The sequence below is a fragment of the Podarcis bocagei genome (assembly GCF_964188305.1).
Source record: "Podarcis bocagei genome assembly, chromosome: Z".
Lineage (NCBI taxonomy): Eukaryota > Metazoa > Chordata > Lepidosauria > Squamata > Lacertidae > Podarcis > Podarcis bocagei.
In genome coordinates, this window is record NC_138140.1 from 1,758,144 (window position 1) to 1,784,679 (window position 26,536).

Sequence of the window (26,536 nt, forward strand, 5' to 3'; positions counted from 1 at the left end):
AGGCCTTTACCTTGCCAGATACAGAGTTCAAGGTGTGGGGCTCTGCCCCATGAACACCTGGCCCTGGCAATCTGCAAGTTGCTCCAGGATGCTGCTGATGTTCTGGCTCAGCCACAGGATTGCTAGTTATGGTCCCAAAACTCACACCATGGTCCCTCTCCGTGGTGCTGACCATACCTTCCCTCACCTGCCTGCCTTCCTGGAAATCCAAGGCTCCTGACTTCCCCCCATCACCTGTCTCTGATAGTGGGCAGCCCAATGCATCAGGACAGCTTTTGCCCAGATGTTGCAAGACTGTTTCATTGGAGCTCCAAAATACTGCATAGGACTATCAGCACAGCTTGGCCCCTGCCAAAGCATACAAGCATTTCTGCTTTGCGTATGTGAAGCTGCTTTGTGCTGTGTTAGCCCAGGTAACCCAGTGCAGGCTGTTCTGGCTAGCCATCACTCTGAATGGTTCACACAGAACCCTTTAACTGGCAATGGTCAGGATTAAGCCTCAGGCCTTCTGCATGCCAAGCAGGTGCTCTCACTGAGCTATGACCCCCATATATTGGTCCGTTTAGCATGCTCCTGTTTACTTCAGGGTCGCTGCTGGGCTCCCAGCTCCTGCCAACCCAGCTAGCGTGTCAGGGATGGTTTGAGCTGTTGACCTGCAGCAGCAGGTAGGCCACAGCTTCCCCTCCCTCCTTACCACAGGTCTCTTGAAATCTCTGGGAAGAAACATACTCCACCCCCCAAAAAAAATTATCTGGAAATTGAGCTGGGATCTTGTGCATGTGCTCTGAAGTGTGGTATTGACATGACCCTTCCCCATACTAATATTTGAGAGCCACACAGTCATCTCATATATTTCCTGTGAATGTAAGAAAATTTCTGCTCGATCAGATCAAAGTCCTAATAATAATAATAATAATAATAATAATAATAATAATAATAATAATTTATACCCCAACCATCTGGCTGGGTTTCCCCAGCCACTCTGGGCAGCTTCCAACAAAGTATTAAAATACAGTGGTCTGTTAAACATTAAAAGCTTCCCTAAACAGGGCTGCCTTCAGATGTCTTTTAAAGATAGGATAGCTGCTTATTTCCTTCACATCTGAAGGGAGGGCATCACCACCGAGAAGGCCCTCTGCCTGGTTCACTGTAACTTGGCTTCTCGCAGGGAGGGAACCACCAGAAGGCCCTTGGTGCTGGACCTCAGTGTCCGGGCAGAACGATGGGGGTGGAGACGCTCCTTCAGGTCTACTGGGCCGAGGCCAGTGTTCTGCTTCCCATAGTGGCCAAGTGTATGCCTCTGGGGTGTCCCTACGCATGGGTGCGATTGCAATAACCCCCTCATTCTCATGGTCCCAAGTGGTTCTTATTCAGAGGAATACTGCCTCTGAATCCAGAACTTCCATGCAGCCATTGGGACTAGTTGCCACTAATAACCTTGCCTTCTTCCTCCAGCGAAATTGTCTAATCCCCCTTTAAAGCCATCTGAGCTTTAAAGTGGTGTGGCTTTAAAAAGAGAAGTGAATCCTTATGGATGTGAATTTCTCTGTGCTGAAAAAATAAAGATGCTGTAGATTGTCCAGTTGCAATTGGCTAAAACATGTTTAATTGCTGCAAAGAAGTATGTTGTTTTTTGCAAAAAAAAGAGAGAGAAAAGAGCATAAACGTCAATAGAGGTGTTGCTGTCTTGCCAAGTTGTGACGGCATCTGGGTTGCAGCTCTGGCTGAGACATTTGTCGAATTGCCAAAGGCACAGAGTTTCTTGGCTCCTGGGGTTTTAATGGCAATATCTGATCATTGTTAAACATCCCAACCTCGCTCCCTGTAAATTGGAAGTGGGACGCTGGGGTGAGAATAATAAAGAATTGATCACTACATTCAGAGAGAGGGGAACTGCCAAAGTCCTTCCCAGGCGCCAGGATGTGCTGAATAAATCTCTTCTGGTTTTATTTCCCATTCGACTCCAAAAGTCTTTAAGAGTAGCAGGGATGATGCAAAGCGTCACACTTTTTATGGTCTGCCCCCGATGTGTTACATTTTTAAATTAAAAAAATTAATAAGATCCCAGATTCACTGTGGCCAATTGGGGAAAAAATGCCTTCTTTTACACGGACACATATTTACTATTTCAAAAATTGGCTTCATTTATTTTATGAAATGTCATTTTGCAGTGTTGGGAGAAGAAAATAAAATTTGGGGTGGAATCAAAAGGACTTCTGGGAGCCTTATTAAGTCCCCCACCCCCTTCATGCTGCCAAGTCTTCTGTGTTTTTGTGACAGAAACCCCCTTGGTCAAATGGTGTCTGTCTCTGTTTTTCTTTATATTCCCCTTTTCCCAGTAGACAGTGTTCCGATGAAAGACCCTCCGGACTTACTCGACAGGCAAAAATGCCTTGATGCTTTGGCGTCTCTGCGGCACGCCAAATGGTTCCAGGTTGGGCTTTTCGTTCTTACCTTATTGTAGAAGTTGCTGCTTTCCCCCTTTTCCTTTTTTGTCTTTCTATTTTGAAACACATCAGAAATGCTGCCTCTGTTATTTTTATTTTTATATTTTAGTGTTTTCAGTACCCTTCTCTACTCAACAGCTGAGATATTGCAGATCTGTGAGCCACTTGCTTCTCACATGTCATGGTCTGGAATGGTTACAAAGCGATGTCATAATGCTGCTTTTTTAAAAAAAATCTTTCTTCCTTTTCTTATCCTGCCTCCTGTTTAAAAAAAGAAAGCAATTCTACCCCCACCCCTTGTTTTGGGTAACTTTTTTTACTGTCATATTGTTGTTATGCATGTTTGTATGTAAAAGAGTGTTCCTTATATCCCTGTACATTAAAAACAAAACACAGAGGCTTGCTTTTTTAAAAAAAAACACAACCCTGCTTATTCTGGGCATTTTTCAAGTGGATCGGAACAATTCTGTTTGTTTTAGGCAAGGGCAAATGGACTAAAGTCCTGTGTGATTGTGCTGCGTATTCTGCGAGATTTGTGCAACAGAGTCCACACTTGGGCGCCGCTGAAAGGATGGGTGAGTACTGGAATGAAATTGAGCCCCACCAGTAGGAAAAGGGTTGTTAAATTGCATGGTGGGGGAAAGAGAGATTACAAGCTCATCATTTCCTTCATTCCAAAGAGTATTGAGGATTTAAAAATAAAATAAAATCATTCTTTATTAAAAACATAACTTGTAAAAGGTCACAGATAGTTGAAGGGCCAAAGAAAGGTCTGTTTATAGGGGAACGTTTTGGCTGGCATCTAAAGATATGTAAGGAAGACACCAGGCAAGCCTTCCTAGGGAGAACATTCGACAAACAGGGAGCCACTGCTGAGAAGGCCTATTCTTGTGTTGCTGCTCTCCGGACCTCCCATGGAGGGGTAACTTGAAGAAGGACCTGAGATGATGATCATGGGATCTGAGTTGGTTCATATAAGGAGAGACAGTCCTTGAGTTATTGTGCTTCCGAGTTGCAAAAGGCTTTATAGGTCAAGACCAGCACTTTGGAATGGGGCTTGGGAACTAATTGGCAGCCAGTGCAGTTGGGCCAGGGTTGGCGTTATGAGCTCAAGCCATCTTGCCCTGGTGAGCAACTTGGCTGCTGGATTCTGCGCCAGCCGAAGCTTCCGAACCATCTTCAAAAGCAGCTCTGCACATTGCAGTAATCTGACTTCACGTCAGAAGAAAGTGCCCTTCGCTTGGGCCACTTGCCTTAGTAAACAGAGCTATAACTGTTTGCACAGTTCGACATGGATCTTCTGATACCCTTGTGGGAAGTGGATTGAATTACTTTTGCCACAGACACAATCCATTTGGGGATTTCTCCTATGAAAAAGCCCATTGGAATGGATAGTAATTGATGTAGCTCCCATTCATTTAACCAGAGCTTGGGCATGAAGAGCAGTCTGTGGCTCAGGAATGAGGAACCTGTCCCTCTCCAGATGTTGCTAAACTACAGCTCCCATCATCCCTGACTCTTGGCCATGCTGGCTAGGGCTGCTGGAAGTTGTAGTCTTACACCCATTTGGAGGGCCACAGATTCCCCATCCTTGCTGTGAGTGATCCCTCTTGTCCCCTTTGTCTGCCCAGGCATTGCACGCAGCTCCTTCCTTAAACATTCAACCCCACAGTTCATTAATGCACAGTTTGTTCCACCATTTCCTGGTATGCAAACATTTTAAAGCGTACACCACCTTCCCTTACACACACTTACAATCCCCACCCCTTGATGCAGAATGAAAGTAGAAAACCTAGCACCCAAGTGTCAAACAAACATTGCCTCTTCCCCATGGGTGGTATTCATACTGACAGGGATCTCAATGTCTTCTAGCCACTGGAGCTCATTTGTGAGAAAGCCATAGGCACGTGCAATAGACCCTTGGGTGCCGGTGAAGCTCTGCGGCGAGTGATGGAGTGTTTGGCATCAGGGATCCTGCTACCTGGTAAGAGCTGCCACAGGAACTCCCTGAGGTGCTGGGTGGTACATGCCTGGGCACACATCTCTTCAACTTGTCCTGTTTGTTACTTGTGCGCCAGCCTCAGTCCTAGTCCTGTGAGTTTTTAAAGTAGTATTTCCCCAAGCAAGTGAATCAATTGAGTGTTGTTTTAACACCTTTGGAAGGAACAAACATGCACCACTGAGAGTCTCTTAATAACGCAGTGGTTTTATTGGGCCATCTGTACCATTTTGCAGTCTTTGTTCTGTTTTGAAATAGGTGGTGCTTGAACACAGAGGGGCTCTTTCGCTTACATTACGATAGGTTTTGAAATGCCTTGGTTCATTTGGACATTATTTTCTCCTTGTGGGGAGAGCCGGCTTTAGATTTGCTTCTTCCCTTCTCTCTACATTAAGAAGAGTGTAGTGGAACTAAGGGAGCTTCCTTATATCTGGTCAGACTCTTTGTCTACTCCAGTGGTGTCCGCTCTGGCTGGCAGCAGAAAGGAGAGTCTTTCCCCATGGTCTGGTGCCTGGTCTTTTGAACTGGATCTGGTAGGAATTGCACCTAAGTCCTTCTGCGGTGGAAGCAGATTCTCTTACCACTGACCTAGAGTCCTCCCCCTCCCCCAAGGTCTGCTCCTGATCTCTCACTGTGAGAAAAGATACTTGGGTGAAGGCTTCAGTGTAGACTTTCCATCCTTCCCATTGGTATCCCTGTTTCCTGCCCCACTGAGCAGTCACAAGGACTCACATTCTTCAAGCATACATGGTCAAATCCCACAAAACGCAGCAGAAGCTGGCTTAAAAGCATCAGCATATGGCAGAATGAACAGTCCTAGAATAATAGAGAAATTGGGCCCTTAAACCCCACCTCCACCCAGGAGTTTTTGGGCAACCATTCCCCCTGCCCCTATTCTGCTGAAGCTACCTGGTTTCCTTAATAATTTTGTCCTCACAGCAGTTCAGAAAAGAAGGAAGCACAGGGCTACGATGGGTCACCAGGGTTGCTGAACTACAGCTCCCACCATCCCTGACCACTGCCCTGCTGGCTGGGGCTGCGGAGAGTTGCAGCCACAACAGCACCTGGAAGGGGCCAAGGATCCCCAATCCCTGGTCCTAAAGTCCTTGGTGCTGATCTGAGCTTTCTTGCCCCACAGGTGGGCCTGGTGTGCATGATCCATGTGAGCGGGAGCCAATGGATGCCTTGTCCAATCTGACTGTTCAACAGAGAGAAGCCATTACCCACAGTGCCCAGGTAAAATGTGCCAGACACCTGGGTGGGAGAGCATCCTGGACCACCTTTTGTTCATCTTCTGTGGCCACAAGTGGTTGGAAAACTAGAGTCGCCATATTTAGAGCTGTTTCTGCTGCTTTTTCCATCATGTTACCATACACCCGGGTTTTCCCTGACATTTTGCCAATTCAGTAAAATTCACCCCTGATGCCATCTTTACACCCGAAAACCAGGACATGTCAGGAATTTTCCTGACGTATGGCAAGCCTAGGAAAACCCTTAGGTCAGAGCTTTCATTTGGGTCAAAACAAAATAAGCACATTGGCTTCCTGACCAACGTTCTATGAATACAAAAAACCCCAAGGTAGCCTGTGACATTAACGTTGGCTATGGAAAACATCTGCATCCTTCACATTGTATACGGTAATTGCATCCTGAGTAATACCACCTTGTATGAGGAGATGTAGTACCAATTGACTACTGTGGCTGCAATACTTGTTTTAGAAAGCCAGCATTTTAAGTTGTATGTATGGGCAAGATGTGTATTCAATTCACCAGCCAGCTTTGTTTTTTAAGGGTACCAGGCTAGTCCTGGAGCCAAGCTGGACTCCTCCTTCCTCTCCCTCCCTCCCTCCCTCTGGGGGTGAGCACAGATGGCTCCCTCTTGCAGTGGAGTTGATAAACCTGGCCCTGTGGGCTGTGGGCCTTGAATCTTTCTCTGAGTGTTTCCGGGTGGTTAATGGATTTTGGAAAAACTGAACTGGGGGGGGGGGGGGTAATCTGTGTTCCTAGGCAGATTATCTGTTGGGCAGGGGGGTTAGTTTATGATGACTATCTTGAGATGACTTTGTGGGTACTTGAAGGTGAATTTCATTTATTCAGAGCAGGATCTGTTGGGAAGTCAACTAGATTAATTAAAAATGAACTGGTTTGGGGTGGGGTACAAATGGACTGGCGGTGGAGTGGTTTGGGTGTGGAATTAGTGGGCCTTTCCCTCTGTGGAGTTTTAATACCAAACCTGAATTCCTACCTACAAATTGGAACTGGCATTTTTCGATTTCCTACATCCTTCCCCATTAGGTCCTAGGGCAGCTTCCAGCAATTTAAAATACAACATTAAAATCAGCTTTAAAATAATTGCAGTCACAAAAATAGAGTGGGTTCTAAAATATGTAGCTCTCAAGTGTCATAAAACTGGCTTCCTTGCAGGAGTCAGGGAATGGGGAGGAAGAACAGATTGCTTTTCCTACAGAGCTCAAGAGTCTTCTCCCATAAGAAAAAACTGGGTTGGCACCTGTCTTACCTGCAGCACAGGTGTTGCTTGCTGGTGGGAGTGGGGCTTTCTCTCCATGTGCTTTTCTCACACCTCCGTTACCTAGGTGGTGGGCATCAGCCTGCAGGGCAGAACATAGCCTGATATGTGTTTAGGAGAACCTTGTGGAGCAATGGGGCTTGAAAATAACCTTTCTTTCTTGCAGCATGCCTTGAGACAGTCAGCTTTTGGGCAGATCTACAAGGTGCTGGAAATGGATCCTCTCCCTTCCAATAAGTCGTTCCAGAAATATTCCTGGTCAGGATCCGACAAAGAAGGTACCTGGAGAGGGAATCTCCCTGTCACTTGAGGAGGCTTAGTGTCTGGTTTTGCTATCTTTGTTTTAGGAGGGTGGAAACTAAGAGGGTGGAAGCTCCGAGTCTTTGGCTCAAGAATCCCTGAGCAGCATTTCCTCCTTTAACTTTCAGAAACAGCATGAAGTATATCTTATCTTCCACCCAGAGAATTTGTGTTTATGGGGCAGCGAACAAATGCAAATGATTAGCAGCCTTTTACCCAGCATTGCTCTGGAACTCTAAGAAATTGGGGGGGGGGGGTTTAGAACTACCACCAGGGCAGTTTTGAAATCAGTTGCTAAAATCAGTGCAGTTGTGAAAGGTTCAGCCTGCCCCCTCGATTCGAAACAGCATCCAAATCACAGAATCATAGAATTGTAGAGTTGAAAGGAACACTCAAGGATCATCTAGTCCATGGGAAGGCAAACTAAGGCACAGGGGCCGGATCCAGCCCAATCGCCTTCTAAGTCCGGCCCACGGATGGTCCGGCAACCAGCCTGTTTTGACATGAGTAGAATGTGTGCTTTTATTTAAAATGCATCTCTGGGTTACTCGTGGGGCATAGGAATTCGTTCCCCCCCCCAAATATATATATATATAGTCCAGCCCCCACAAGGTCCGAGGGACAGTGGACTGGCCCCCTGCTGAAAAAGGTTGCTGGCCCCTGATCTAGTCTAATCCCCTGTAATGCTGGAGTCTCAGCTAAAGCATCTATGACAGATGCTGTTTACCAAAACCTCCACCTTAGGAATCATCATTCAAAATTTGGTTCGGATATGTTATGCAGTGTTCAAATGCATAGTGAACAAACAGTTTTCCAGTGGGGTCAGGGGGGGGGGGAGAGAGAGAGAATATGTGAATATTTCTGAATGGATTTGGGGGACCAAATACATAGCTGTTCCATTTTTGTCTATTCCAAATTTGGAAAAGTAATGTGTTTTGTGTTTTCATAGAATCCTATAGTTAGAGGATTCCTTGTAGGCCAGCTAAACTTACATCCCCACCCCCGCTTGATGCAGGAAATCTAGGTTCTGCTTGAAGATCTCCAGGGAAGTGGGAGACCACTACCCTTCTGAGAACCAGTGGCTAGAATATTGGACTGGGAGTCCACGAAAGCCACAAAGCTTGCTAATTGGTGTCAGAGCAGTCATTGCTTTCCGCCTTGCCTACCTCAGAGGGCGGTTGTGAAGTTAAAAGTGTGTGGGAGGGGAACCACCCTGAGGTGCTTGTAATATAAATATCTGTCTTTCTCTATGAATAACACTGTGTGATTCATAACCTGCTTTGAAAGTGGGATGAAGCAGAATAAAGATTAATAATTGCAAGGAATCCTGAGTTTCCCTCCTAACCTGCTGCTCAGGTTCTTCTCAGCTGCTCAGGCTTTCTCTCTTAATAGACATCCCAGTTGTGCAACTCAGAATTCGAACTCTTTGCAAGGTGAAGATTTGTTGTTGTTGTTGTTTAGTCATTTAGTCATGTCCGACTCTTTGTGACCCCCTGGACCAGAGCAGGCCAGGCACTCCTGTCTTCCACTGCCTCCCGCAGTTTGGTCAAACTCATGCCAGTAGCTTCGAGAACACTGTCCAACCATCTAGTCCTCTGTCGTCCCCTTCTCCTTGCACCCTCCATCTTTCCCAACATCAGGGTCTTTTCCAGGGAGTCTTCTCTTCTCAGGAGGTGGCCAAAGTATTGGAGCCTCAGCTTCAGGATATGTCCTTCCAGTGAGTACTCAGGGCTGATTTCCTTCAGAATGGATCGGTTTGACCTTCTTGCAGTCCATGGGACTCTCAAGAGTCTCCTCCAGCACCAGAATTCAAAAGCATCCATTCTTCAGCAATCAGCCTTCTTTATGGTCCAGCTCTCACTTCCATACATCACTACTGGGAAAACCATAGCTTGAACTATACGGACCTTTGATTTGTTAGCCTTCCCCATTGCCTCCTGTTTGCAGTGTGGGAATAGCAGGCAACGTTTGGGGGTTTACCAGACAACCACACACACTGGTCTGTTTGTTCATTTATTAAGGTTCTCAAACCCAGCTGGCATAAATCTAATTGATGCCTTGGCAGAACTAGCCATGCTCCAGGGGGCTGTCTTGAGGGGGCTCCTTGCTGCAGGAGCTGGGCTTCAGTTGCCAGCTACATCTCTCCACAGACCCCATTTCCCCCTAGCAGCTCTGTGCAGCTGCCCCACACCAATGGCTGCATGTGGGACTTCCCAGCAATTAAACTGTTGCCTCTTTTGGTACCCGCTGCTGTCAAAAGCATAATGGCTTCTTGGCACTTTAGTGATGGCCTAGGCCGCCCCAGCCATTTATTTTTAAAGTGAGAACATTGATCCTGTGACACCCTCTATTACGGGCGAGTTTATTGCTATTAAGGCAAATGATGGATGCCAATAGATAGGCCCCTTGTTCTCCGTTCCCTCCCCTTCCAGCCAACCTGATGGATGCTGAAGCCGGGATGCTTATAGCAGAGTTATTAGCTTGCAGCATCTAAGATAGACTTGCAGGAGAGACTCTCAGACTGGAGGTGGCTTATCAGTCCCTTCAGGGTAAGGAGAGAGGGAGGGAGCAAGACACTCTGTTCCCAGGTGACTTTTGGCTGTGGAAATCCAGTGCTTTATTTATACCCACGCAGGATGTGCCAGTGAGCCTCATTAATATTTGGCCTAGGGCAAATGTGCTGTCCCTTTACCATCCCTGCCCCAGTCCTGTTCATTTTGTTGCAGTTTGTTGGTTCTGTGTGGCATTGTACTTTGCCAGCTCCTCTTTGACCATGACTGATCTGTCAGCAAGGCTTGTGCATGGAAACAGTCCAGGGAGACACGGGAGGCATCTTTCAGGGATGCATTCTGAACTGTATATCCTGCAGCAAGCACAATACAGGTGAAACTCGAAAAATTAGAATATCATGGAAAAGTTCCTTTATTTCAGTAATTCAACTTAAAAGGTGAAACTCATATGTGAGATCGACTCATGACATGCAAAGCGAGATACGTCAAGCCTTGATTTATCATTGTGATGATCACGGCGTACAGCTGATGAAAACCCCAAATTAACAATCTCAAAAAATTAGAATATTAAATGAAATCAGCAAAACAAGGATTGCAAATTGAGCAAGAGTGGACCTCTGAGAAGTAGAAGCAGATCTCGCTTTGCATGTCATGAGTCGATCTCATCTATTAGTTTCACCTTTCAAGTTGAATTAGTGAAATCAATGAACTTTCCCACGATACTCTAATTTTTTGAGTTTCACCTGTAGTTAGTTGGTCTCTAGGGACCTTCCCAGTGATAACGTTCTTCCAGCTGTTTGTGTTTCTTAATGCCACGTTCCTTTCTTGTGGGGTGAGGAGCCAAAAGCACCTGGCAACAAAATGCAGTGGAACCCCACTGTTTGACAGTGGAACGGACTCCCTTGGAAGGTTGTGGGCTCTCCTTCCTTGTAGGTTTTTAAGCAGAGGCTGGATGGCCGTCTGCCATGGATGCTTTGGCTGAGATTCCTGCATTTCAGGGGGCTGGACTAGATGACCCTTGGGGTCCCTTCCAGCTCTACAATTCACTGATTCTGTGAATTAACACACAGTATCAGAATGATATTCAGTATGCAAAAAAACCCCAAAAAGCTGCGATACATATTAAAACACAGAACAAATCCATGTCAAGACAGTTCCAATGATCTGGCAGTAAATCAGTTAAATTCCCACCGGTAATAAGATCCATCTCTGTTAACAGTAAGAATCCCAAGAACACTTTGTTTTTTTAAGTTACAAAACAAATTAAATGTTTTCTGCCTACCTCTTCCCATCCTAGGACCCTGAGTTAGGTAAGAAACACCTAAATTTGTAATCCAGCAAAACTAGTAACTGACCATTAGAATACAGCAGGTAGGAAGTCTGATGGCACCAGCGACCGGTGGCATCCCTGGACTTGCTTTCCTACTTTTCCTCCAGCAAATTATTGCCTCGTTGAATTAATTTGCCCCTGAGTCCCTTGTAATTGAACTGGTTTTTGCAGGTTTACCTAGGAGAAAGTCACCTCCTTTCCAATGAGGGTGCTGGCTTTCCCTGGTGGAAAACTAGGCAGCTTACAAAGCAACTTTATCCTTGCAGCAATCTGCTGCCCTTATTCATTATTTGTTTAAAATTACTAAGCTGCCTGGCCCTACGCCACACACCATCAACCCACCTGTAGCCCAATGCGGCCCTCCAGACCTGTCTGCATGGCCCTTGGGACTCTCTCCAGGCCACATCTCACTAGTCCAGAACGATACCCTCCCTGTGTGTGTTTCGTGACTGTGAATGTGACTGTGTTCTCTGAAAATGCCTTTTTGCATGCCTGGATGGAGGATAGAGAGGTGTGAGAGAGAGCATGTGTAGAAACCAGCCTTTTGGACAAAGGTAAACACCACCAGTGTGTGGCCCTCTGAAGGTTCCCAGAAAGGAATGTGGTCCTTGGGTTGAAAAAGATTCTGCTTTCTTTGTGATCTAGTGGCAGCTCTCTGAGGCTGTTCTAGGCCTTTGGCCATCTCTGCTGTGGCCCTCACCTCTACAGGCCAGATTGTTCTTCCTTTAGAAAGCTTCATATCTATCTTTCTTCACTTTCCACATCACCTTCTTGTTGGTTTCTTGTTTCCTTGCATTTTTGGAGCGTTAAGGGTTTTCTTTAATGCTCTTTAGCTTGCTGAGTTCTGTGTAAAGCTGTCTCTGTAGCACAGAGCTGGGGCCAGGTGACTGCTATGCCTCTGCTCAAAGACTCCTCCAGGCAGAGAGAGTCTCTCTCTCTCTCTCTCTCTCTCTCTCTCTCTCTCTCTCACACACACACACACACACACACACACACACACACACACACCACCCTCTAGGTCATGGGTTCCATTGTCCAGCTCCTCTTGCTATTGAGAAGTTTTCCTAATAGTCATCCATCCATGTGACTTAAGCACCTTAGGTTTAATTCTGCTCTCTGAGGCAGGACAAGTCTGTGCCCCAGTCTCTTGCTTCTCCACACGTAACTGCATAAGCTGCTACTGCAAGTTTCGTGGGATGCATCCCCTCAGCTGCAGAAGGGAGTAATCTGCTGGGTGGTCTTGATGGGAAGAGCAGTGGGTGGCTGGGTGAGAGGTAGCTGGATTTGGGCCAGAGACATCAAAGTACAAGCCCTAATCATTTGATACGTTTAATTTGCTCTCTCTGCTGAGGCTCCAGGTGAATGGCAGTGTTTGGAAACAGCAAGCAGGGCTGTGCAGAATTCACATTTCCGAGAATCAGAGTTTCCTTCTTTGAAGAAACAAACCAAAAAGACCGAGTTTTTAGACCTTGAAGATATTATTGGAAATGCGTGCGCAATGCCCACTGAAAATTCTGAAGCCGGATGGGAATGGATTGAACAAGATCTCCAAGCTCTCAACAGCTGCTTTGGCAACGCTGATTCAGTGGGAGTTGGGGAATTGGCAAGACTAGAATACAAAATGAGGGCAGTGCAGAATTATTAGGGGAGATTGTGCGAATTTTAGCCAAGTTGCAAAAGAGCTTTACTTGCAATCAGAATTTTAACTTAACAAATGTTTGGGTGGGTATATTGTGTTTTTTGTTTACTACCACTGTTTGAACGCTCCCTTTGGTCCTTCTCCAAAACCCACCTAATGAGAGTTTTATCTTTTGTAGGTGCAGGCTCTTCCGCTTTGAAGAGGCCATTTGAAGATGGGTTGGGAGATGAGAAAGACCCAAATAAAAAGATGAAGCGTAACTTGAGGAAAAGTAAGTTGTCATATCTCCACCCCGCTCTGTTTTGCTCCAAGGAGGAGCCAAAGTGCTGTACAGGGAGCTGATTTGAAAGCCTTTGAAGTGCTGTGGGGATTGGGTAGAGGCAGGGACCCCCAGGTTGATCGAGGAGTAGGGTGGTAGTGTGTGTGTGTGTTGTTCCTTCCACAGTACTGCACTTACAAGTAGGGATGAGGAATATTTGACCTTCCGGGTTACCCTTGGCCATACTGGTTAGGGCTGATGAGAGTTGGGACTCCAATGACATCAGAAGGGCCTGTCCCTGACTTGGAGTTTCCATTGAGGCATCTTGAAAAATGTGCTCAGTTTCTTGGGACGGCAGATCTATGCAGCCATTCTACGCAACCATTGGTGTTTGAGAGTATGCAGTGGTTTAGCAGCTACTAGGCCTGTACCCTTGTGGTAGTGCTACAAGTGATTGTAGACTGTGGCTTGAAAACTATGGCGGATGAGGCTATTGATAGCTCTGGCAGTGTTCCTCAACCTGGTGCTCTCCAGGTGCTATTAGACAACGACTTGCGTTAGCCCCATCCAGGATAGCTAGTGGTCAAGAATAATGGGAGTTGCTGCCCAAAACATTCAAAGAGCCCTGGGTTGCCGAAGGCTGTTCTGCTAAGTGTTTGAATTACAGTGGTGCCCCGCAAGACGAATGCCTCACAAGATGGAAAACTCACTAGACGAAAGAGTTTTCCGTTTTGGAGGTGCTTCGCAAAACGAATCTCCTATGGGCTTGCTTCGCAAGACGACAATGTCTTGCGAGTTCCTGCTGGTTTTTTTCCCCTCCCCCCCTTTTTCTAAGCCGCTTATCAGCTGATCCGATCAGCAGGTAAGCCGCTAAAAGCCGCTAATAGCGCTAAGACGCTTATCAGCTGATCCGATCAGCAGATAAGCCACTAAAAGCCTCTAAAAGCCGCTAATAGCGCTAAGCCACTTATCAGCTGATCCGATCAGCAGATAAGCCGCTAAAAGCCGCTAATAGCGCTAATCCGCTAATCCGTCAATGGGCTTGCTTTGCAAGACGAAAAAAACCGCTAGACGAAGGGAATCACAGAACGGATTCTTTTCGTCTTGCGAGGCACCACTGTATAATGGTTGGCCCCACTTATGGAGGGGTCTTTGTCAATTATTTCATTTCTGAAAAAGATAAGTTTCATACAAGGGGTCATCATTAGCAAAGGAATTGAAAATAAAACTGCCTACACAATGCTGTTATGGAAATCTGTGGCATGACAGCATTTGGAATACAGTTGTACTTTGGATCTCAAATGCCTTGGCTTCCGAAAAAATTGGCTCCTAAACGATCAAAACCCGGAAGTGAGTGTTCCAGTTTTTGAACAATTTTTGGAAGCCGTATGTCTGGTACGGCTTCTGATTGCCTGCAGGACGCTCCTGCAGTCAATTGGAAGCCACGCCTTGGTTTCCAAATGGTTCCAGGAGTTGAATGACCCCCGGAACGCATTCTGTTCGAGAACCAAGGTAAGACTGTACTGTGTATGGCGTTCTGTTCGCCTCATCTAAAAAGGGACAGTGTAGAGTTGAAAATTTTCAGAAATGGTTCACCAACACTTCTGCCACTGGCCTAATTTTTTTTACATTTTAAGGTTTGACATAACCACCCTAGCCTGCATTTTCTGTATTCCATTTCTCTCTGACCCCACTACTTCTGGACACGAGCCAATTTAGGATAACATATCGTGCATCTGATGAAATTGACTCTAGTCCACGAGAGCTTGCACTGTAATGTGTGCCTTGAGCATTACTGAATCCTTTAAGCATGGGTGGCCAACGTGGTGCCCCACCCAGCATGGGCAATGGACCAGGGATGATGGTAGCCCAACATGCGGAGGGCATGCACTGGTGACGGTGGCAAAATGCCTTGTGTTCATTCATTCATTGCTACTAATTAATTTTATGAAACAGCATTCCAGTGGGAAATTTGCTGTGGAAAGTTTTTCACCCCACGTCAGTATGTGGCCTGCTCTGTTCCAACTGCCAATTCTCTCTCCTCTTCCTCCCATTCCAGTCCTTGACAGCAAAGCAATAGATCTCATGAATGCTTTGATGCGTCTCAATCAGATACGGCCTGGATTGCAGTACAAGCTCCTTTCTCAGTCTGGCCCTGTCCATGCCCCGGTCTTCACCATGTCAGTTGATGTGGATGGCACGACGTATGAAGCTTCAGGGCCTTCCAAGAAAACCGCCAAGCTTCATGTTGCAGTGAAGGTAAAGATGTGTGGCAGAGCCAAAAAGGTGGTTTATTTGAACTTCCAAACTCAGTTCGCAGACTAACCATGGTTTGTACTCCTCAACAAGCCATGATGTGAAGCCATGGGTTGTTGCCATGTAACTCTGGCTTGCTATAATCATCATCATCATCATCATCATAATTTATAATTTTTATTTACATCCCGCCCTCCCCGGCCAAGACCGGGCTCAGGGCGGCTAACACCAGGTATTAAAACAATTGATTAAAATACAACTTAAAAACAAGATTAAAATACAATATTAAGATGCAGCCTCATTTCAGTAGAAACTCAAATCAAAAACTTTTGGGGGATGAAAACGTCAAGTCTTCACCAAGGCCAACTATCCAGACTGGTTCTACGTGGGCCAGAAAAAAAGCCAGGGAAGTCCCCAAATAGGAGTTCCATCACAGAAGGAGAAAGGAAAAAGGAAAGAGGGGGAGGGGATCAAGTGGATTCCAAGCCAAAGGCCAGGCGGAACAACTCTGTCTTACAGGCCTGCGGAAAGAAATCAGATCCCGCAGGGCCCTGGTCTCATGAGACAGAGCGTTCCACCAGGCCGGGGCCAGTGTTGAGAAGGCCCTGGCTCTGGTTGAAGCTTTAATTATGGTTTGGCATTGTGACCAAACTACGTGCCACAACAGCCTTGCTTAACCATGGTTTGTTAGGCCACTGTAGCCCAGGTGTTTGGCACGAGGCAAGAGCAGCTGGGAAACAAACAAAGCTTTGAAGGAAACCTGTGACTTGTTTGATTGATTATTTGATTGTTGTTAGCTGCCCTGAGCCCGGCTTCGGCTGGGGAGGGCGGGATATAAATAAAATTTATTATTATTATTATTATTATTATTATTATTATTATTATTATTATTATTATTATTAGCTTTTCTGTGAGGCTGCTTGTGATCTGTTGAACAAACTGTGGTTAAGACATGTTCAAATGCAGTAGCCAGCTTTGTCTTCCCAGGTCACAGAGGCAAAGCATGAACGTAACAATAAGCAATGGGCTAGTTTCACATGCTTGAACCTTGGGCTTCTGCCTGTCCCTCCTCTAGTGCAAGTGAAAGCATTTGATTTCAATTAACTGCTGTTTAAGTACTTAACCCTGAAAAGCACGTGGTTAAGTTGTAAGGCTAATCTTTATTAAAACAAGCAAGCCTTATGAACTCTAGTTTGAAGTTGATGTGTTCAGCAAACCATAGCTAAGACTAAACATTAGAGGCAGGTTAGAATGACTCCGTAGCCTACCAGCATTGATTTGCTTCTATTTATTTGCTTCTATTTATTTGCTACTACTATTTTGGAACCCAGGGCATTGTATATATATGGTTGCCAAGTGGTAACCCATTTGGACTCTTACAAGACCCAGACCTGGCTTAGCTTAGTTTAGAGAAAAGGCAGGTAAGAGGTGATGTGATAGAAGTTTATAAAATTATGCCTGGTATGGGGTAAGTGAATTGAGAAAACTTTTTCTCCCTCTCCTAACACTAGAATTTGTGGGCACCGGAAGAAGCTGATGTTGGAAGCTTCAGGACAGGGGAAATAAAAGACTTTTCATGCAGTTCAGATTTAAACTGTGGAACTCACTGTCACAAGAGGCAGTGATGGCCCCCAATCTAGCTGGTTTTAAAAGTGTATTAGACAAATTCATGGAGGGGAGGACTTTCGATGACTTTGCTCTGCTCTCCACAATTGGAGGCAGCAATGCCTTTGAATACTAGTTTCTAGAAACTGCAGGAGGGGAGAGGATTGCTTTTGTGCTCCAATCCTGCTTCCGTGTTTCCCAGAACAGGATGTTGGGCTAGATGGGCCCTTGGCCTGATCCAGCAGGCACCACTTACATTCTTAAGTGTTATACCCCTAATGAACATAGCAGCAAATATGCTTCAGGAGGGACTGTTCTTGGGCTCCGGTCTTGCTTGTGGCTTACTGGTTGGTCACTGTGAGAGTGGGGTGCTTAACAGAGGGGCCATTGGCTTGCTCCAGCAGCGCCCTTCTCCTATTCTTAAGTTCAGCAAGGTGGCAGCCTTAAGACAATGTCCTGGTGATAGTTGATAGGGGAAGTTCACCTCCAGCCAGCTTGAGAAGGAGGACTTGGAGGAGGAGCAGGGGGGAGGAATCCTCCCCCCCCCCCAAGCTGGCATATTCTCAGTCATGAGAGGCCCTGCAGTGGTTCCACCTGTCTTTAAAAAAATAAATCAAAAAGTGGTTCCTTTCATGTGTTCCGAATGAGGCCTTCGTTCTTCAGAGTTCATCTGGCAGCGGTTTGATTCCTTCATTTCAGAGCCCAGAGAAACTTTTCCTTTATGCATTGCTCACTTTGAACATGAAAGTCCCTCCAAAGTATTTGAGAGAAGCTCTTTCTATTCTTTCCTAGGGCACTGTCCGTTCCCATCCAGTTGCTGAATATTCCTTCTTTCCCTCCCCAACCCCTTGCTGTGCATTTTAGAGCATCTATCTATCTATCTCTCTAATTGGGATATAGAATGAATGAATTCTCATCAAACTGTCAACATTGGTATTCTTAATAAAAGAGCCCCAGTTCTGAAAATAATGCGAAAAACACTAGTTTCAGGGGGAAAGGTCATACTATGACACGTTATATATTTTATTTTATTTATTTATTTATTGCATTTATATTTCACCTTTCTTCCAAGGAGTGCAAGTTGATGTGCATAGCTCATCCCCCTCTCCAGTTAATCAACACAGCAACCCTGTGAGGGTAGATTAGGCTGAGAGAGAGAGAGAGAGAGAGTAACTGGCCCAACGTCACACTCTGTCTGCTTCATAGAACCAAGGAATTGTAGAGTTGGGAGGAACCCCCGGGGTCATCCAGTCCAACCCCCTGCAAGGCAGGAATCTCAACTAGATCATACAGGACAGATCCAACATCTGCTTGAAAACTCTCCTGGAAGTCTGCTCCACTGAGTGGGGATTTGAACCCTGGTTTCCCAAGTCCAAGTGCAACACTCTAGCCACTACACGATACTGCCTCTCCCTGCTGCTTATTGCACGCAATCCATGGAAAGGCAAAACAGGTTTAAGCCCCATGTAAAGCAGTGACATTTAGACTCTGGGTTGTTTTAATCACACAGTTTTCAGTTTCCTCTAGATGCGGGGATGCAGCACGCTTGCCACAGATAATTTCATGAATGTAGCACACTGACCATGGAGAAGGGTTCAGATCCGTGGTTCCCAAACTTTTTCAGGCCACCCCACCCCCAGCTGGGTTTCATAAACCTGTCCCCAATGTCCCTCACCTGATCTTAGAAAAAGTACTATTCAGAATAGCGGTTTGCACAGCCCACTAAGGAAGGCAATAACACAACAAAATGCAAAACAAAATAGGAAAAGTTCTGGGTATTTGCATAATTTGTACAGGATTCAGAAGTCAATGTCTTCTAGGAGCAGATATTTAAATTTAGTTTGGATTTGTTTTTTGTTTGTTTTACAAAACCCGGGAGTATTCGCAGCCCTGCTTCATGGTATCCACAGGGTCAGCAGCGCTGGGAAGCTGCTATTGGGCACAGGAAGTATTCTAGTTCAGCCTTTCCCAGCCTGGTGCCCTCCAGGTGCTTTGGACTACAACTCCCATCAGGCCTACTGAGTTGGCACTCGGTTGGGGTAAGGCTGCTCCTTCCTCCTCTTCAACAAGTCAAGCAACGGAATTCAATTCAGGTCACCCTAAACACATGGCGTGTTCGGGTTTTTCTTAAAAGGGGAGAGAGGGGCAGGTTCAATATCCTACCTAGTCACAAATGTGATTTTTCTTTTCTTTCTTTATGTACATGCAGGTTTTGCAAGCAATGGGCTACCCCACTGGTTTCGACGTGGACATGGAATGTACGAGCTCTGATGAGAAGTCAGACACTGAAGGCAAAAACGAGACAGTCTCTTCAAACTCAAGCAATAATACTGGAAACTCTACAATTGACACCTCTGCTACCTTGGAGGTGGTTGTTCAGTCGTCATCCAGTGAGGAAGTGGGAGATAGTAAATAGGTGGAGAGGCCGAGCTAGTGAGAACAGGGTGCTAATGCTTCTTGCTTCTGTGTCTCAGGCTCCCTCAACAGGGCACCTTCCAGATATTGCTGGACAACTAAATCCCATCATCCCTAATCATCGGCCATGTTGGCTGGAGCTGATGGGAATTGGGAGTCCATCAACCTAGTCTGGAGGGCTCTTGGTTTGTCACTTGGAAGACGGAGCAAGCTTGTTTTCTGCTGCTCCAGAGGGTAGGACCTGAACCAATGGATCCAAATGACAAGGAGATTCTGATTAAACATTAGGAAGTACTTTCTGGGGATAAGGGCCTTTCAACAGTGGAATGGACTTCCCAGGAAGGTGGTGGAGTCTCCTTCCTTGGAGGTTTTTAAACAGAGATTGGATGGTCATCTGTCATGGATGCTTTAGTTGAGATCCCTGCATTGCAGGGGGTTGGACTAGATGACCCTGTGGTCTCTTAGAATTCTGTGATTCTGGGATCTTCCTCCTCCCTCTGTGCGGTAATCTTTCTGGCAGTAAAGAGATTTCCCCAATCTCTTTAGCTGCTGCACGTTCTATCCAGCTCCCTCCCTAGTTTGAACCTCCTTTAGAAACTTGCATCTGTGTCCACTCATTTTTCTCTGTGATGTCTAGAATTTCATCTCAAAATAGGAAAATTGAACATTAGAGAATATAGTGCTCAACACTAGAACTGCAGGCTGCAACCATAACTGAAGACCTTGTTCTCTTTCAGCCTCAGACACTGCCCCTCCTCCCTAAACTAATGTGGGGGAAATCCTATAGCCCAAGGCATCAGGCCACACTCAGGTCCATCTAACTCAGTATTGTTTTCTCTGACTGGCAGCAGCAGTTCACCCAAGTTTTTCCGGGCCTTCGACCTGAGATACTTTTTTAGAATTGAAAATGCCAGGGAGCAGGCCTCCATTAGAGTTTGGGGGTAACAGGAAAGAGTCTACGAATACTTCTAAGCCCTTAAACTCATTATACAACTACAAAGTTGTATTGCTTTTCTGCTCTTTTGTGGCAGTCCTCCACACAGACCACATCGTGCTGTGACACCCTGTCTCTTGGACACCTGAACAAGGTACTCACTGACAGCAAGGATGCTTCACACATCTGTACAGCGGTGATGGAGAACCTGTGGCCTCCTGGATGGAGCTTGACTCAGTCCCAGCCAGCATGGCTGTTGGTCAGCTATGGTGGGAGCTGGAAGTCCAGCTATATCGTGCAGCTTCCCCAGCCATTACAAACTCTTCCAAAAATCTGGAAATAGTTTTTTCCAGCTGTCACAGGTCCCTGCTCCTAAATCATGAGTCCCTGCTCTTCTTTTAAAAGGAAACCTGCTTGAACAGTCTGTATCTGTTCAGTGACTCATTTGACCTGGAGAGCCAGTGTGGTGTAGTGATTAAGAGCGGTGGACTCGTAATCTGGTGAATCGGGTTCGCTTCCCTGCTCCTCCACATGCAGCTGCTGGGTGACCTTGGGCCGGTCACACTTCTCTGAAGTCTCTCAGCCCCACTCACCTCACAGAGTGTTGGTTGTGGGGGAGGAAGGGAAAGGAGAATGTTAGCCGCTTTGAGACTCCTTAAAGGGAGTGAAAGGCGGGATATCAAATCCAAACTCTTCTTCTTCTTCTTCTTCTCTCTCTGACTTTTGAGATGGGTACAGCCAGATCTACTGTTAGCAAACACGGGTTTCTGTGTGAGGCAAGAGCAGGAAGCAGGTAAGGTGATCTGTAGCGTCAGAGCAGGTGCCGGCTGGTAACTGGGAACGCTGGCTTGCTCTGGCTGTGCTGGAGCTGGCCTTCTGAGCCCAGGATTCCCGTTTCAGGCAGAGCGGAAGGTTGAGGGGGTCTTTCAAGAGAGATGGCAAGTGGCTTGTTGCAGCAGGTGGCTGCCTGGAATGAGCAGTGGCCCTCATTTTTGGGGAGGAGGAGGAAGGTATCAGAGCGATTTGCAACAATTGTACCTAAAACCATACATTTGAAAAGTTAAAATGAGACATCAGCTATTACTCATTATTTCGTAAAATTTATGCACTGCTTTTAAAAATACCTCAAATCAGCTTACAGAAAAGATAAAACAAGGAAACCAAGGAAAAAATTAAAGTATTTTTAAACATACATAAAGTCAAAATACCATAACGTTAAAATTCACATTAACTTTCTTAAGTGTGTGGAAAGGCTTGTCTTAACAAGAATGTTTTCAGCAGACGCCAAAAGAGGACAGTGCAAAAACAATGTATTCTTAATTGCCCACATAAGTCGGACGGCATAGCAAAGTTTTCAGCATGTATTTAAAAGTTGAGACAGAAGGTGCCTGTGGAATCTCTAGTGGCAGAGTGTTCCACAGGACTGGGCCGATAGGACTAGAGGCTCAGCTTCTTGTTACTCTCAGAAGGACTCTCGCCAACATGAGGAACAACTAATGACACGCCTGCAGATGATCTGAGTGTTTGAGCTTCTGGACCCAAGTTGCCCAGGGCTTTGTGAATTAATACAAGGACCTTGACCCTGACCCAGTAGCAGATGGGCAGCCAGTGCAGATGCCTCAACAAGGGAGCCACACGTGGTCGGCCAGGTGACCCCACCAGCAATCTGGCCGCCGCACTCTGCAGTCGCTGGAGCTTCAGAACCAGACCCAAGGGCAGCCCCACGCAGAGCGCAGTGCAGCCTTGGCGTTACCAAATGCCTGGAATACAGTGGTCAGGCCATCCCTCATAGGGCTTTGTTTAACAGCTGCCACACAGTTTTATAAGCCAGAGGGCCGCTGTATAAATTTTGGCTTACACATACATGTTTATGGCAACATGAGAAACTTGAAACAAGGATGTGTTAGCTCAGTGATTCATGTGGTCCACAGGCACTGCTAGCACAGCTGTCTTTGTTGCTGCATTTCGTGTGTATGTGTGTGTGTGTGTGTGTGTGTGTTTGTGTCTTTGCCAGTTGGCTAACCATGCCTTACTCAGAGGTCAGGACCTCCTGGAAGATCTCTGGGTTACCAGCAATAGATCACCAAGGATTTCTGACTCCTTCCCCCACTCCCCCCAAGTTCTTCAGCTGAGGAATACTCAGACTCCTGTTCCTTAATCCTGACTGTTCCCTCCTCCTCCTGCCCCCGAGGTCTGTGGGGTGGGGAACAAGCTTTTGAAGTCTGCCTGTCCCTGCCTTAGAAGTACGTGTGTCTGTGTCTTGGGTCAGTTCGGTTTGATTTGCTTGACTTTGACGTATTTTACTTCGCTCAGGTGAGAACTCAGGGTCCCATCCTCACAGCTAGTGGCAAGAATCCGGTGATGGAGCTCAATGAGAAGCGGCGAGGTCTCAAGTATGAGCTGATTTCCGAGACAGGCGGCAGCCATGACAAGCGCTTCGTAATGGAGGTGAGGAGGGGGGAAGCATATGGTGGCCTCCTGGCCTCAGTTTTGCTTTAACGCACCTTTTGATGGGGTACAAAGTCCTGGGCCAGAGAGAGAGAGAGAGTCAGGCAACAGAATTGATTTATTTACTTCATAGGAATTGTGTACTGCTTGGTTGTAAAGCACTTTGAGGAGGAGATTGTTTTGTTTTTACCAAGAGAAGAAAACAATGAAATTATGAGTAAAACCAGTTAAAAACTGTGATTTCACATGTTTTAAAAAAATCAACAGCAAGCTAAAAGAGAGATCAAAGGACATTCTACATGACTGTACAGGCTTGCCTAGACAAAAATGTTTTTAGCAGGTGCAAAAAAGAGAACAGTGAAGACGCCTGCCTGGTGTCTGTTGGCAGGGAGTTCCAAAGGGTGGGAGCTGAACACCTAAAATGTGTTAAATCTGCACCTTGAAATGTGTAGGTACAGCAGATACCATGTGCATCATCTTATATAGGCCCCCAGAAGTATTGCTGTGGAGCGTAGACTTGGTAACAAATGTTGGTAACCTGTGAGGCAGGAGAGGAAATCTTGTGGCCTTTCAGATGTGATGGAATTGCAGCTCCCATCAGCAGCTCCCATATAGTGGGAGTTGGAGTACGGCAACTTCTGGAGGGCACCAGATTCTCCCCACCTTTGCTGTGATGTGCCAGTGTAAAAGAGTAGTGGACTTGAGAGCCCCCAGCGGAGGACGCAGAGCGGCAGGTGTAAAACTAGGCATCTTGTTTCCAGGTAGAAGTAGATGGGCAGAAGTTCCGAGGGGCCGGTCCCAACAAGAAGGTGGCCAAGGCAAGCGCAGCTTTGGCAGCTCTCGAGAAGCTCTTCTCCGGCCCCAACGCAGCTGCCAACAAAAAGAAGAAGATTCTGCCCCAGGTGAGGGTTGTCTGGGAGAGCCGCTTCCTTTTGGCCAGTGCAGCAGAAATGAGGTTGCTGACACCCGATAGCTGATTTTGGAACTTTCTAGCAGGGGCAGGGGACCTTTAGCTCTCCTCTTGGAGGGACTGCAGCTCCCACCACCCCTGCCCGTTGGCCATGCTGGCTGATAGGAGTTGGACCAAGCACCAGCTGATGGGCTGCAGGTCAGCCACCTGTTTCAAAGCCTTGATTAAAGCAGTCTTTGTCAGTGTGGTGCTCTCTGGTGGTTTGAGACTGCAAGCCCCATCAGCCCCAGCCAGCACAAATCGACACTGACAGGAACTTGCAGTCCAAATCTTCTGGAGGATGCCAGCTTGACTTAAATGGTTTGGGTCCACTGGGCGAGGATGCTCTGAAGCTGCCCAGGTAGCTGCTTCTCCTGGTGGGATGGTCAGATCCAGTAACCAGTTTGTGGCAGCAGAGGTTCTCAGTCTATGCTGAGAGAGCAGCCCAGGGCCTTCTGTTTCAGTGAAAGCAGAGACAATGCTGTCTCCTCCTCCAGTTCTGTCAGCTTGTTTTAGGGTGATTGATGGCTCCTAGGCTTTGCTCTGTCTCCACAGTAGGAGGCAGCAGTTCTTCTGAATAGCAGTTGCTGGAAACCACGGGAGGCGAGGGAACTCTTGCTTGCTGGTCTTCCACAGGCATCTGGTTGGTCTCTGTGAGAACAGGGTGCTGGACTAGATGCTGGACTGATCCAGCAGCCTTTTATATCTTGGGAACTGCCAGGTACGAGGGACCTGGCTCTTGCAGGTTCCTTTGAGGCTGCTTCCCTTCACCGTGAGACCAGAGTCAAGAAAGCTCTGCTGGGGGACACACACACACACACACACACCATAAAGTCATAGGAGGGCACCTGTCCTGCTTTCCAACTTCAGCTTGGCAGTTGCCACGAGCTGAACTGGCAATTTGAGCCTTGGGTAGGCTGGCAGAGTGCCTGAATCATGGAGAGGGTGTCAGATAAGTTGCTCCTGGCTGGGCCTGCTCCCCTGTGTGTATGTGGTTTCTAAAGCCAGGCCCTGGAACTTTCCACTGTGGAGGAAGAGCAGAGCAGATGGAGCCAGAAGGTAATTAAGGAATTAGATGGTTATAACGTGAAAAGTGGAAAGGGCATTGGATTCAGGCTCTTCATCCAAACACACTGGAGAGGAAGAGACCATCTGAAGGAGCCAAGAACTGTAGGGATGCTTTGCAGCTCCAGAGCACAACACATTTTGTCCCCAGTGCTACAAAATGAGGGGAAGATCTCTATTTTGACCCTAAGCATTGAGGGTCAGAAAAGGGCAGCCCAGGTGATCAAGGGGACAGGTGCAGCATTTTGGACTTTTAAGTTTAGAGAAAAGGCAAATAAGAGGTGGCACAATAATATTATTAAAAAATTATAAAAATTATTGAAAGTCGGTAGAGAAGTTTTTCTCCCTCATAACATGTGAACTTGGGGATATCCAGTGAAGCTGAATGTTGAAAGATTCAGGACGGAGAAAAGAAAGTACTTCTTAATGCATAGTTAAACAGTGGAACTCGCTGCCACAGGAGGCGGGGATGACCACCAACTTCGATGACGTTAGAGGGGATTGGACAGAGACACGGAGGAGAGGCCTCTCATTAACCCACTGGCCATGATGGCTCTGCTTCCGAATACCAGTTTCTGGAAGCCACAAGAAGTGAGAGTTGCTCGCTCTTGTGCGCAGGTTCTGCTTGCAGGCTTCCCTTGGGGGCACCTGAGAACGAGATGCTGGACTAATGACCCACTTCCCTCGTCCAGCAGACTTTTATTATGCTCTTGTGTTCAAGGAGCTTGGTGCTCTTTTGAATGAGGAGGCAGCACCAGAGTCTGAGCACCACTGAGAACAGTCTCTGGGTATCCTGAATAGCCCAGGTGTCCATCTTTCCTTGGTTGTGCCTCATCTGCATTTTTCTCTCCACGCAGACAAAAGGGATCGTAAACACAGCCATGTCTGCAGCGGTCCAAGTGGCTCGAGGAAGAGGGAGAGGGGCCCTCACACGGGGCGCATTTGTTGGGGCAACAGCTGCCACTGGCTACCTAGCACCAGGTATGACCAAGCCAGGCCTGTCCCCCAGTTGTGGCCATGGAGAGCCAAGCCCAGCTGCAGAGGTCCACCCCACATCTCGGGAGCACTGGGTCAAGCTTTGCATGGGGCAGGAATGGGGACCAACTCGTCCCACACCCTCCAGGAGTTGCTGCACTCCAGATCCCAGCAGCCAGAATGTCCCAACAGTCAAGGGTGATGGGAGGTGGAGGCCAGAAAGATTTTAGAATGTCACAGGTACCTCAACCCTGGCTGAGAGGATGAGAGGATTCTGAGCAGCACCAGTGTGGTCTTGTTGTTAAGGTGTCTTGACTAGGACTTGGGAGAGAACAGGGTCCAATTCCTCATTTGGCCAAAAAGCTCGCTGGGTGTGATGTTGGGCTAGTCACGGCCTCTCAGCCTGACCTCCCTCCCCCAAGGCCACCTTGAGCACCCTGGAGAAAAAGGTGGGATGTAAATGCAATAGATATATAATTAATAAATAAATAAATAGAAAGGCTTCCATCCCATTTTGGTTTTTAAGCTCACCAGCACCCAGCAGGTAACATTTGCCTGTGCTTTAAGCATGTTTCTCTGCTCATAATGAATGTGCCACCTACTCCCATATCTCTCCCCCTCCCCAAAATGTGCCGTGGCACTTTGTGGTGGCTAGGCAGAGCTACAGCCAGCAGTGTACTTTGGAATATCAAAATAGGCATCTGTTTTGAATTAAATTGATGCTCCCATCTTCACTGAATGCAAACCTTTGGAGACTTCCTACATTTTTGAAGATCTCTACACCCTCCCCATAAAAACCAAGCAAACCTGGGGATTATGAGCAGTGCTTTTTTCCCAAGGGGCAATCAAGGGTACACAGTACAGCACCTCTTTTTTTG

The 26,536-nt window shown here is 46.8% G+C and overlaps 1 protein-coding gene across 16 annotated transcripts in view; it reads left to right on the forward strand.

Annotated features, from left to right (window-relative positions):
• STRBP (spermatid perinuclear RNA binding protein) overlaps positions 1-26,536 on the forward strand; it is a 154,327-nt gene that overhangs the window by 85,927 nt on the left and 41,864 nt on the right. For 8 of the 16 annotated variants that reach the window (XR_014004244.1, XM_081179722.1, XM_081179720.1 and 5 more), the window contains 10 exons: positions 2,340-2,434; positions 2,927-3,022; positions 4,320-4,431; positions 5,585-5,682; positions 7,140-7,251; positions 12,931-13,023; positions 15,071-15,270; positions 19,082-19,240; positions 22,535-22,669; positions 23,431-23,571. Coding sequence is in view for 13 of the 16 variants with exons in the window: in XM_081179722.1 (XP_081035848.1) it covers positions 2,340-2,434; positions 2,927-3,022; positions 4,320-4,431; positions 5,585-5,682; positions 7,140-7,251; positions 12,931-13,023; positions 15,071-15,270; positions 19,082-19,240; positions 22,535-22,669; positions 23,431-23,571 (1,241 nt within the window). In the remaining 3 variants the exon portion in view is untranslated. Of the gene's footprint in view, positions 1-2,339; positions 2,435-2,926; positions 3,023-4,319; positions 4,432-5,584; positions 5,683-7,139; positions 7,252-12,930; positions 13,024-15,070; positions 15,271-19,081; positions 19,241-22,534; positions 22,670-23,430; positions 23,572-25,540; positions 25,665-26,536 lie in introns of all 16 variants that reach the window. The other 8 variants (XR_014004245.1, XR_014004246.1, XM_081179726.1 and 5 more) reach the window with 3 other exon arrangements.